This window comes from Onychostoma macrolepis, chromosome 07, assembly GCF_012432095.1.
Source record: "Onychostoma macrolepis isolate SWU-2019 chromosome 07, ASM1243209v1, whole genome shotgun sequence".
Lineage (NCBI taxonomy): Eukaryota > Metazoa > Chordata > Actinopteri > Cypriniformes > Cyprinidae > Onychostoma > Onychostoma macrolepis.
In genome coordinates this window covers 3,949,241-3,962,532 of record NC_081161.1, presented here as the reverse complement: position 1 = coordinate 3,962,532, position 13,292 = coordinate 3,949,241, and the positions used below count along the sequence as shown (strand labels likewise).

Genomic DNA, 13,292 nt, shown 5'->3' with positions numbered 1-13,292 from the left:
AAGTATTGCGAAATGTGCAAGCAGCAACATAATTTTTGCTGCAATGTTGCCACAATCATGTTTCTCCACTGACCCTAGGTTGAGTCAATTATGGTAGTTTTAAAAGCATTATTATATTTTTTTTTCTCTCTTGTTATGTTAAGGTGGGAGAAACCGCTGTGGAAGCAATAATGGAGGCTGCAGTCACCTGTGTCTTCCAAGCAATAAGACCTACACCTGTGCGTGTCCTACAGGCTTTAAAAAGGTGGATCACTATAACTGTGCCCAGAGTGAGTACTGCTCGTTTTAGTTATTTATCCATGATTTATATTTATCCTCCTTTCGTGCTACAACAGTATCCCGTCACCTTAAGGGTACAGTAACATGAGAAGTGTGATACAAACTTCCAGAAAGTGATTGTGTGCGTATTTGTGTCGGTACCACGAGGATCCACTCGTGTTCTGGGTAACTGACAGAAAAAATTTTGCTTTTATGGATACAACAGCTTGTTTTACCCTTAAAGATGAACCTTATTTATCTGTAAAAGTGCATGTTAGTACCTTTAGAGTAAACCGTATTAAAAAAGGTTGAGAAAAATTTAATATTCAGGCAGGGTAACATGATGCATTCAGATTAAGTCGTCTTTATAATTAGAAACTATTGTCTTAATAAGTAACACTGTTTTTTCAATTTGAATTTCTTAGTTCAGTAAATGCAAAATGCCTCATTCAACCAATAAATTTGCCAAGATAACAAATTTCTTGTTCAGCAAATTGATTAATTTGTAATGCATGCTGGGAAACCACAAACCCTTAACATTTCAGCAATATTGTTAAACAAGAAATTTTTTGGTGTTCGACTAATCGGGACAACATTTATTCTGTTGGTCTAAAATGTTGTTTTATGTGCTGTAGCTTCAAGAAAATTGCATTTGAGACTCAAAAGGTTTGTAAAGTGGAAAATGTGTAGTTCCTTTTTAATTTATTTTTTTTTTATTTTATTTTATTTTTTACAGTGTCATATACACCCTTAACATCGTAAGACGAATTATGATATTTGTTCATAATCAATAATAAGTCCGTGTCAATTGCAGCTGATCCCTAACTAACGGTCTTTGTTTAAAAAATGAATAATACAGCCACAAACTAAACAATATGTTATTTAACAAATCAAAGCTAAATGTCATTTTTCTTTTCATATTGAACAAATTTCTGATTTTGTGACATGTATGTACTGATAAACTTTTTAAATCTGAAGAACTGACAGGAGACCTTTGGTCTTTGATCAGGTCTTGACAAGTTCCTGCTTTTTGCCCGAAGGACGGACATCCGTCGAATCAGCTTTGACACTGAAGACAAGCTGGACGACGTCATTCCACTGGCTGATATTCGAAACGCAGTGGCCCTGGACTGGGACTCTAGTGAGCGTTATATATACTGGACTGACGTCACCACTGATTCCATCAACCGAGCGAAATGGGATGGAAGCAAACAGGAGGTTAGCAGGAACTTAGCCTGAGACACAAAGAGCAGGTTTTAAGATCAGATTGACACTGTTGGGCAGTGTCAAAAAAAAAAGAAAAAGTAAAACAATTTATTTAAGTTTTAAATCTTTAATATTTTGTACTGTTTATGAAAGAAGTATCTTATACTTGCCAAGGCTGCATTTATTTGATCAAAAATACAGAGGGAAATTTTTTGTGGAAATATTATAATTTTAAATATGGTTTCTATGTGAATATATTGTAAAATGTAATTTATTCCTGTGCTCAAAACTGAATTTTCAGCATCATTACTCCAGTCTTCAGTGTCACATGATCCTTCAGGAATCATTCTATTATGCTGATTTGCTGCTCAAGAAACATTTGTCAATGTTCAAAACATTTATTACTGCTTAATATTTTCATAGATACTGAAACAAAATTTTCTTTGATTTAATAGAAAGTTCAAAAAACAGCATTTGTTTGAAATATATATTTTTGCAACAGTATAAATCTTTACTGTCACTTTTGATCATACATCCGTTCTGAATAAAAGTATTAATTTCTTTCTATTTTTATCACACTTGGCCCAAACCTTTGAATGGTAGTGTATCACGGTTTCCACAAAAATATTGGGCAGCACAACTGATTTCAACATTGATAATTAATCAGAAATGTTTCTTGAGCATCACATAAGCATATTATAATTATTTCTGAAGGATCATGTGACACTGAAGACTGGAGTAATGATGCTGAAAATACACAGGAATAAATTACATTTTAAAATGTATTCAAATAAAAAGTTATGTTTGATTTTAATATTTCCCAATATTACAGTTTGTACTTTTATTTTTAATTAAATAAGTGCAGCTGTGGTGAGCATTAGAGACGTATGAGATTATTTATGTAGTCTTCTTAATAAAAAAATACATACATAAATAAAATATAAAATGGAACGGAATGGAATAATTAGGGAGCAAATGTATATAATAAATGAAAAATCAAACAAATTATGTGTGTAAGTACTAATGCTTTATTTTTAATTGTCCTTTTAGTTAATCTGTTGTTCTTGCCTTTGATTTAGGTCTTTTCATGACACTGCTGTTGGGTGTCTAGTGTATGAATTATTAATATTCTTGTATATTATAGGGAGAATTGTGTAAAATACTGACCCCTGGAGAACAAACTAGCAACAACAAACAAATCCTCCCTTATGTAGTAGGTGGTTGTAATGTACTGTCATGTAATATGACAGATGATATTCATGTTGGTTGCAGGTTGTGGTGGACACCAGTTTGGAAAGCCCTGCAGGTCTAGCTATCGATTGGCTTACACACAAACTGTACTGGACTGATGCAGGTACTGTTCTGTTATTAATTCATCTTTCAGATCCTAGCATCGGATCTAAGCTATATGCCTCTTTTCATCTTTTCGTGTAATAATTTCCATTTGTTTAATTCCATTTAAGACCAAGTGCACACTACAAGACAAATACTTTGTTTAAAATTTTTTTTTAGTTCTCCCTTGCCTCTTCTCACACCCTTTTCTTCTAATTTCATTGAATGTGGATGCTATTAGTGCAACTACTCTGAGGGACATGCTAGAAGAGCAGTGACAGGCATATGCTGCAGTCTGGAGTTTCATGCCAACTAGATATTCATTTTTTACAGTTTTTTTTTTTTTTTTTAGAAAATACTTGTTTTCATAACTCTTTTAGGCACAGATCGGATTGAAGTTTCAAACACGGATGGAAGCATGCGCACAGTTCTGATCTGGGAGAACCTCGACCGTCCTCGGGACATTGTTGTTGATCCGATCGGAGGGTAGGTCAAGTACGCTTCAATATGCAATGTTGCAATATATACATATGTATATATGTATATGTGTCTGTGCCTGTCTGACCATCACACAGTAATGGAAATGGGCAGTTTCAACATCAGAGCTAATTCCTGATTCGTGTGAGTCAACAGTCTTTTGTTACACCTCATTACTTTATTTGGTCTTTCCCATAATGATTAATAAGTATAGGAATTTGGCCTGTTCATGACCTCAGTTTTATATCCCAGTGAATCAGCAAGTCATGGTTTTTATCACTTGAGTGTTAACCAGGCAGAAGATTTTTTTATTTTTTATTTTTTTTTTGACCAAAAACCCCCAAAACATTTGCATTTATGCATTTAGCAGATTCTTCCTAAGCGACTTACATTGCATTTAAGGTTTGTATTTTCTCAGTTCTTGCTTTCCCTGGGAATCAAACCCATGACCTACTTTTTGAGCTATAGGAATTATTTTAAATATTTAAAAAGTACAATAAAAATTAGGTTGCAATAATAGTGACGCACTTATTTTGAAATTTTATATAATTAACGTCAATTAAAGGTTAGATTCTTGTGAATATTTTGAATGAAACTTAAAGGAATAGTTCACCTCAAAAATGAAAACCGGAGGCCAAAAAAATTAAGGGTTGCAAGAAGTTTTGATAGAGCTGGTATTGCGTGACTCCTAGTTGAGGGTTCCAAGTCGTCTTTCATTTCCAGAAGCAAAATAAAAATAACATGGCTTGGCAAATGATTTGTTCGGATAATGTGTTCTTCTGGCATTCAAAATAAATTAATACGTGTGGAAAAAAATCCTGTCCCTTCTACCACGCGCTCTCGGTTCTCTGCGGTGCCTCTCCTTGCAGCCATTTCAAGCGCAAAACAGTTTAAGACGTGCTTTTTGGGGGGGCGTTAAATAATGCCGCAAATACCAGTATTTTGACGAGCGCAAATGTTAGTGAATCTCGTCGCGTGATTCATTAGAATACTCTCTTCCCATAAATTTTGCGTCTGAAAAGGAAATTCCTACAAATGCATATTCAATAAGGTCAGGCACAAAAATAACTGTCCACGCCTTTTCAGCGCTAATTCGTCACTGTGGGTCTTAAAACCTAACAATACTATTTTAACGCCAAAAGACGGTTAAATTAGCCAATCTAAATGGAGGATGCTTTATAGACTATTTGACAGTATTACAAGTAGTAATAGTAGCTGTTGAGGTTTACACAGTATAAAGAAATGATACATAACCGTTTTTGTTTCGCCTCACCATAGATTCATGTACTGGACAGACTGGGGTGCCAATCCTAAGATTGAGCGCGCTGGAATGGACGCATCCAACCGTACTGTTATCATCTCAACAAACCTGACCTGGCCTAACGGATTGGCAATAGACTATAGCACTGAGCGGCTGTACTGGGCCGATGCTAGCATTAAGACCATTGAGTATGGCAACTTCGATGGATCAGGCAGACAGGTAGACATGAGTTCATTAGTTAAATTGATTTGCAGTTCATTCTTTCTCAGGTTCAACTTTTATTCATTCTTCTCCATTGAAGGTGTTGATTGGCAGTCAGTTGCCTCATCCGTTTGGGTTGACGCTCAATGAAGACAGAATTTATTGGACAGACTGGCAATCCAAGAGCATCCAAAGTGCAGACAAGCTCACTGGTTTGGACCGAAGAACGCTGGCAGAAAACCTTGAAAACCTCATGGACATTCACATGTTCCACCATCATAGAACTACAGGTAAAACATCACCGGAGACTATCTCTATTATGTATTAATGATACTGGAATCAAATACAATATACCATATAGTCAAAAGTTTGGACATATCGTAGCTTTGTCTGTGTAGCCACTCTTTGCTGCAGTGCATCCTGGGTGCTTTATTATGAGTTCACTTGAAAACAACAACAGCAACAGCAACTGCAGATATTCTGTTAGAAAAATAAAAGGCCACTTAAGTGACTTAAAGAGAGACGCTTTGTGGCTGTTTTTTAATACACTTAAGTATACTTAGTGAACTTTGTAATAATGTCAAATGAAAAGTTTTAAATCATTGTTTTAATAATCTTTTGTCATGTTTTAAAGTGCACTTATTTTGATGTGTTGACTGACTGACATACTAAAGCACATGTAAAGTACTTAATTATCATTTTAACTTTAGTGTTATTCAATATCTACAATAAGTAAATTTTAAATGTACTGAATTGCAACTTTTTCAGTACAAATGTGTAGTTACAAATATTTAACTGCATGACATGCACATTTCAACAGAAATGGCATTAAAGTATGTTTTAATTTACCATAAATGCTTGTAAGTACATTCAGCAGTTCTTTAACCATAGTTCAAAGACAATATAAATATTTATGAAATACACACACACACGCACACATACATACATAAAGCTAATTTCATTTAATTTAAATTTAAATTAACTAAAGCAACTATACCATAGAAGAAAATTTTGGTTCCCCAAAGAACCTTTCCGTAAACCGCTCTTAAAAGAACCATTTTTATTAGTGCAAAAACATTTGAATAATCTAAAGAACCGTTTTCCACTATAAAGAACCTTTTTGTGCAATTAAAAATTTCCATGTATGTTGAATGTTCTTCATGGAACCATTGATGCCAATGCAGGACCTTTATTTTTAAGAGTGTAAATAAGTTTTTGTTGTATATTCATCACATCAAATTAGGGAAAATGCCTCAAGTATACAATAAATATGAAAGAAATAATTTAAACATAAGTAGCTAGGGGTGTGCGATATGACGATTTTTGATCGTGGACGATAAAAATGTCTCCACGATCTGCTTTTGAAGAAATATCGTTGTATCGTGCTACAGCGCACATTCTATCAGCTGCAGTTCTGGCGCCGCCACATGCATCCACATCAGTGTTAACTCAGCGGTAGAGTGACTCTCACAGGAGTTACTCTCTCATTATTTGGATGTGTTTTTAAATGTTTCATTCGCTAAAGCCTGTCAAACAGCGCCTGATTACTGAACTAAGTTATCTTTTGCGCTATTACTGTCAAAACACACAAGGTCTACATATACAAGGTCTACAGGCTTTCCTGTAGCTCAAATAGTAGAGCATGGCGCTAGCAATGCCAAGATCGTGGGTTCGATTCCCAGGGAAAGCAAGAGCTGATCAAATGTAAAAACTGTAACTTGAATGCAATGTAAGTCGCTTTGGATAAAAGCGTCTGCTAAATGCATAAATGTAAATGTAAATAAATGTAAATACGAAAAGCATTAAAAAGCAGTTGGTTATGTCTAAAATGAAACTAAACAGTTGAGAGAAAAACGTGTACGTGCCTGTGTATTTAATGTGTGCAGGTCTTAAAGGGACAGTAGGCCAGTTAAACATGCAGCCGACTGTCATTAAAGGGATAGATCACCCTAAAATTTAATTTCTGTCATTATTTACTCACTCTCACGTTGTCCCAAACCTGTATTAATTTCTTTCAAAAGAAGATTATTTTGAAGATTGTGGGTAACCAAACAGTTGCTGGTCCACATTGAATTTGATAGTAGGAAAAAAAAAATACTATGGAAGTCACTGTGGACCAGCACCTGTTTGGTTTTCCATGTTCCTCAAAATAGCATTTATGTTCAGCAGAAGAAAGAAACTCATTCAGGTTTAAAACAACTTTTGAGTGAATAAATGGTGGTATAAAAATAAAACACTCTGACAGAATTTACAGACAGATGACAGAATTTTTATTTTTGGTTGAACTATTCCTTTAAGGTTAACAAAACACAAAGAGAAAAATCACTCACTGCTCTTGACTGAAGAACTTTAATACAGTTGCTTTAGGAATCAGTATATAGGGTTTTATTTTTATATTTGTTCGTTCAATTTCTTGAATGCTCCTGCTAAATACACCTATTGTACCTGGAAATAAAACACTTTGTTTTATTTGTATATTATGTGTAGTTGTAATGTGCATCTTTGTCATTATTTTATCTTTGTTATTAAAAAATAAGAACAAAGATTTTTATCTTCGCCCACTTTGGCCTAAATATCTGGCTTTTTTTTGTTTGTTTTTTTGTTACCTTGAAAGGCTTTGTCTTTATAATAGGGAAATTAGTTTGGCTGTAATGCTCAGACAACTTGCAAAATAGTAAAACCAACACGACAAAGAATCGTGATAAAATTGTGATATGATATTTTTTCCATATCGCCCACCCCTATAAGTAGCATATATAAGCAGTGTAAGCATATAAGCTTAATACATATAAGCAGTTAGCAGCCCTGTTCTTCTTCTTACTCCTGTTGACAACTGAAATGCACACGCATGCCTAGCAGATATGTATTAAAGAGGAATGTGGGTCTCTGTCATATCGGATATCTTGGGTTTTCAGACGGCGGATTAAGGCCAGTGGTAACTGATCTTCAGTCTGGAGTCTCACTGGTGTATAATGATCCACCGAGACACCCAGAGGCCTGCTATCTGTTACATCTGATTGAACGGCCATTTCTAGCCCCCTCTCTCTCTCTCACCTGTCTCCATTCTTTCTGCTTTCTGTCTAAAGTCCAGACGCCCTGTTCGGTGAATAATGGCGGCTGCAGTCACCTTTGCCTCCTGGCTCCTGCTCCCAAAGCCTCAAGCTGTGCATGTCCCACTGGTATCAACCTGCAGGCGGATGGCAAGACTTGCACTCACGGTAATGCCGATAAGTCCATGCTACTCTACCCATCTCGAATATCTAAGAAACCAGCAATAACTTCTCATTCAGTAGCCATAACTCCACAATTGACTTGAAATTTAATGAAATGGCCGCAGGTGTTCTTTGCTTTTGGGATTCCAGGTGACAGTTCAGTCCGTGGTTTTTGTTGCAAGGGCAATCTTTGAAATTTGAGGCTCTTTTTGAGTCGCCTCAGGGGTTTAAGGGTCGCCGTTATGATGTGTCAGTGGTGACGTCATGGGTCATTTCTGAAGGTGAGAAACCATTTGGTTTGCTTTGTACAATTCAGTAGGGGATTTGTCTCTTTTTGCACACTTAATTGCTCAGGGGTGGGAATCTCTGGCTCTTAGGGGATATTTAGTCTTGGCTACTTAATGCGTTTTGATTGTGCGAATAGCTATCTGATTGACAAAGGCTATTTACAGTAGCTCCGCCCACCAAAATGACAAAAGAAACCATAAGGTTAACTGGGGCAGTGGTGTGGAGAGTAAAAGTGCTGGTGTTCGGTGATATATTATATAATGCATGGCATTGTTATCAGGGTACTTTAAAATACTGTGAATAATTCTATATACCTTATTATGAATTGTTTAGACTTAGTATGCATCATTTTCATCAAAAGGTTTAAATTTAACAACACTACATGTTATGATGCATAAAAGATACGTGTGCACTGACGTAAACAAACCTGACATGGAAAAGGAGTGAAGAAGAAAAGAAAAACAATTATGCTTTGTCAAAATTGACATTTTAAGGCGTAATTAAGAAATAAAAAGTCGAAATTATGACGCTGTTATAATTCTGAAATTTTAAAAAATCAAAATGGATATACGCAGCCTTTTATCTCAATTTCGACTTAGTATTTCAGAATTGACTTTTTATCTTATAATTAGGACTTATCATAATTTTGTCTTAATATGTAAATATTTTGACAGTTGTTTCAATTTAGTATGTCATAATTTTGACTTTTTATCTGAAAATTATTACATATTAACTCATGAGATAGTTGAAATTGACATACTAAGTTGAAGTTGTGACACTAGTTAAAATTATGAGATTAAAAAATTAAAAAAATTGATATAAATAGTATTTTTTTGCCTTTTTTATTTCATAATTTCGATGTCAGAACTTTTTTTATGGCATAATTTCATCTGTGTCATAATCATGATAAAGTCAAAATTTTGACTTCTCTTAATTATGGCTTTTAAAGTCATAATTAGGACTTAGCAAAGCATGCTTTTTTTTCTTGTGTGGTGGAAATGGGCTTCCATATTAAAGCTGAAATTGGATGTGGTGTCTGTACGTTGATCGGACGCGCTGGCACATCGCCTGCACCGCGTGTAGCTTATATTGTTACCATGCTCAAAACTAACTTCTATTAGTGCAAAGAGCCTCTGCCTGTAAAATTGACTTTATTAAGGTCTATTCACTGAGTTGGTTTGCGCTGAGAAAGGGAAGTGCAGTGCTCTATCAGGGAGGTTTGTATGGAGGGAGGGAACCCGAGCAGTATAAGGAGTGTTTGGAGCTGTGGTTTGCAGAGGAGAGTTGGGCGGAAGGAACATTGTGGTCATCCAGGTTAATGTCAAAATGTGATGTAGCGTGTGAATCGTACATCTGTATGGTGAGGTAGTTTAAAGCTTACATATGCTGCCTGAACAACCAGATGTGTTTACACTTGACCAAGTCATGTCTGAAATGCATGTCAAACCATTTCCTAAAGAGGTTTGAGTGATAGGGTTGCGGTCTGTCTAGAATGCATCTCGGAAAGCCTCTTACGTTCTGTCTTTTCTTGAATGGATAGCTGTCCACTGAGTGAAAAAGTATGAAGTGTACTTACATCATACATCACCTTCCACTTTTGTAGAGTGGAAAAAAGACACACCCTCTGTGTTTCACAGAATAAAGAATATAATATGGGTTTGGAACATCATGAGGGAAAGTCAGTACCCGTGTTTCCATCCATGCATTTTTGTGAGTTTTGAGATATTGCATTAAAAAAATGCTGGATGGAAGTCTTAAAATGGAATTCAAATAGTAAAAAAAAAAAAAAGGTAAATGGAAACACATTTACTGAATAAATTTCTCAATGCACAGCAAACAATTCTAACGACTTTGTCTCAATAGATCATGTAATTGGATAACGGTACCACCCACGCAATGAATCTCATTGCACAGCATCTAAAATATTGTTTTAATCCTTCTAAAATACTGAAATTATTTGGTATAATTACCGCTCAGAACCATCTCACAAGATAGTGTTCCCAAACATCAGGCATCCAAATGCAAGATAACATGACAGCATTTGTTTTTGTGTAAAAATCACAGGCTTCCTTGCTTGCATCAGCTTTATTTTTGTATTCCTGATATTTTGCTCCATTTTCCCAGAAAGTAACAATTTTGTTCTCTTGAACACATGGGATGGAAACGGTGCTTTATTTGCAAATGTTTTATGCAAAATTCCAATTTTCTTTGCAGAAGCTTAATTTGCAACTTTGGATGAAAACATTGATGTTTATGACGGTTGTTAATTAAGTGAAATGTCATTTATTTTCTTTCATCTCACAGCAATGAACAGCTTCCTGATCTTTGCCCGGCGGACAGACATCAGAATGATTTCTTTGGACATCTCGTACTTCGCTGATGTGGTTCTGCCAGTCAGCGTGTCTATGAAGAACACCATTGCCATTGGAGTGGATGCAGTAGAAGGTGTGAGGAAATTCTCAATGTATAGACACTTTTGCTTATAATGGTCATTTAGGGAACATCATTATGACTGTTTTCCTGCTCCTGCAGGTAAAGTGTACTGGTCAGACAGTACATTAAAGAAAATCAGCAGAGCCAATGTCAATGGTACAGAATATGAGGACATTATTTCAACTGGTAAGGAGTCTACTGTTAACCTCAAAACTACTGGCAGTAATCGTATTCCTTTTATCCAGTCACTCAACGTCTTCACTCATTTGAAGTGCTTCCTCCACTCTTTCAGGTCTGATGACCACAGATGGTCTGGCAGTGGATTCAGTGGGCAGAAAAATCTACTGGACTGACACGGGGACGAACCGCATTGAGGTGGCTAATCTCAATGGCTCCATGAGAAAAGTGCTTGTGTGGCAGAACCTGGACAGCCCTCGTGCCATCGCCCTGTTCCATGAGATGGGGTAAACCATTTGCCCTTTTCATTTCAGGCTAGGGTTTACTTGGCTCGTATTTAGTAGGCTATGCTACCACTTTACACTAGTACACTTTAGCACACTTTTATTGTGCAAATAATATACTTTAAAAGAATATATGGTTACATTTTATTTTAAGGTGTCCTTGTTACAGTGTATTTATACATTTAAGTACTGAGTAATTTTAATTAAATACATGTACTTACTATATGTTTAGGGTTAGGATTAGGGTTTGTCTTAGGGTTACTTGCATGTAATTATGCATAATTCATTATTATTATAATGGTAAGTACATGTAACGTGTAAGAAGGACACCTTAAAATAAAGTGCTACCAAATATACTTAAGTATGAACTGAATGTAATGTTTTCAGACATGTTTAATTACGTGTTAATCATAACTGAATGCTAATGTATTATAGTTTAAATTTATATTAAATACATTTAACTGAACTTTAGAGTGCTTTTGACCCACTTAAGAAGGACTTAACCACATATTTATATGTAATTACATAATTACTTTTATTGTTTTTGAAATGTTGTTAAAGTACTGTTTTGGTAAACTAAAATATACTCATACAATTTTTATCGTGTCATGTATTTAAATATATTTCTAATTATTACACATTTTTGCAATTTTACTTGTTGTTGTAATATACTACGGTAATATACCATATGTAATATGTAATATACTACGGCACTACAGTTAAAATCAAACACTTTGCATGTGCTTTAGTATGTTAGTCAACACATCAAAATAAGTACTATAAAGCATGACAAAAATGTACTCGTAAAACTTAATTTGCTATTATGAAGTGAACTTTTAAGTGTACTTAAGTGTGTTAAGAAACAGTCATGAAAATGTCTCCAAGTCACTTAAGTGGCCTTTTATTTCATTAATATATTATCTGCAAGTACGATGTTTTAGGAATTTAGTGCACATTCAATACAAATAAGTGCAGTGATTTTTCACAGAAGTAGGACTGAATGAGTGAGTGAATGAATGAGTGAGGACTTCAGAGTTATTTATAATAACTTTATTAATATTCTGGTTCTTTAAAGCATTTGATTGGACAGTTTAATCCTTTTTTGGCTAAGAAGATGGAGAGACTGTAAATGCAGCAAATTTTGTCAAACTTTATAATTCCACTAGCATATAGATGTCGTCCATGCTAATAGACTGATTTAATTTTCATACAAGGTCCAGGAGTCAGTTGCAAGAAACACAATTATAGCTAATGGTTTTCATAACTTGCAAGGCTTCTCGCAGCTGAGCACAGGAACAGTATGTGATGATTAATAATATAAAAATCTGTCTTTAGGTACATGTACTGGACGGACTGGGGTGAGCATGCCAAGCTGGAGCGCTCCAGTATGGATGGTTCAGATCGCGTAGTTCTGATAAATAACAATCTTGGCTGGCCTAATGGACTGGCCGTGGACAAAGCTGGATCACAGCTGCTATGGGCCGATGCACATACTGAGGTTAGTGTGACCTGAAGGGTGTTTTAAGGCTGGAAAACACTACACAACTTTTGGGGGACGAAACGACACTGGCTGACCAGTATCTGCAGACTGGCTCTGATTTTCCGTAGCCAGAGTTGACCGATTTCTCAAAATTGCTTAGTGTATTATGTGCACAGACTCTGATTCCATCCAGTCATTGATATTTTAATTGCAGTTAATTTCAGAATTTATTTTTTTTTTTTTTTTTTTTGACAACACTAATTTTAACCCTTTAAAGCCTGACATATGAAATAATAAAAAAAAAAAAAAAAAAATTTGAATATGAAGTGTTCATTTGCAAAAACAGATAACTCGTTTTTTCATTGTGTAATCCAATTAATCTCAAACAAACTGCAGGTTATTTTGATTAGGTTAAAAAATAACTAAAAACTACAGCTAACTAACACAATAAAAACATAACATAATTAAAAACATGATTTTTGAAAATAAACTCTTCATATCATATTTCATACATCAGGGCCCGTATTCTTAAAGATTCTAAGAATCCTTTTAGAGAGCTCCTAATTTAGCTTAAATTCTAACTAGGAGTCTTAGCTTAAATGTGATTCAGGACCAATCTGAGAGTAACTCTGAGCGAGGAAAACGCAAAAACTTTTATCTTAGTGAGGAGGCGGGGCTGACCC

The 13,292-nt window shown here is 35.2% G+C and overlaps 1 protein-coding gene across 4 annotated transcripts in view; it reads left to right on the top strand.

Annotated features, from left to right (window-relative positions):
• Nucleotides 1-13,292, top strand: part of lrp4 (low density lipoprotein receptor-related protein 4) — a 98,327-nt gene that overhangs the window by 71,809 nt on the left and 13,226 nt on the right. For all 4 annotated transcript variants that reach the window (XM_058782235.1, XM_058782234.1, XM_058782237.1 and 1 more), the window contains 11 exons: nucleotides 144-269; nucleotides 1,268-1,476; nucleotides 2,737-2,818; nucleotides 3,177-3,282; nucleotides 4,552-4,753; nucleotides 4,836-5,025; nucleotides 7,822-7,953; nucleotides 10,540-10,680; nucleotides 10,768-10,854; nucleotides 10,961-11,132; nucleotides 12,465-12,627. In XM_058782235.1, the coding sequence (XP_058638218.1) occupies nucleotides 144-269; nucleotides 1,268-1,476; nucleotides 2,737-2,818; nucleotides 3,177-3,282; nucleotides 4,552-4,753; nucleotides 4,836-5,025; nucleotides 7,822-7,953; nucleotides 10,540-10,680; nucleotides 10,768-10,854; nucleotides 10,961-11,132; nucleotides 12,465-12,627 (1,610 nt within the window). The remainder of the gene's footprint in view (nucleotides 1-143; nucleotides 270-1,267; nucleotides 1,477-2,736; nucleotides 2,819-3,176; nucleotides 3,283-4,551; nucleotides 4,754-4,835; nucleotides 5,026-7,821; nucleotides 7,954-10,539; nucleotides 10,681-10,767; nucleotides 10,855-10,960; nucleotides 11,133-12,464; nucleotides 12,628-13,292) is intronic.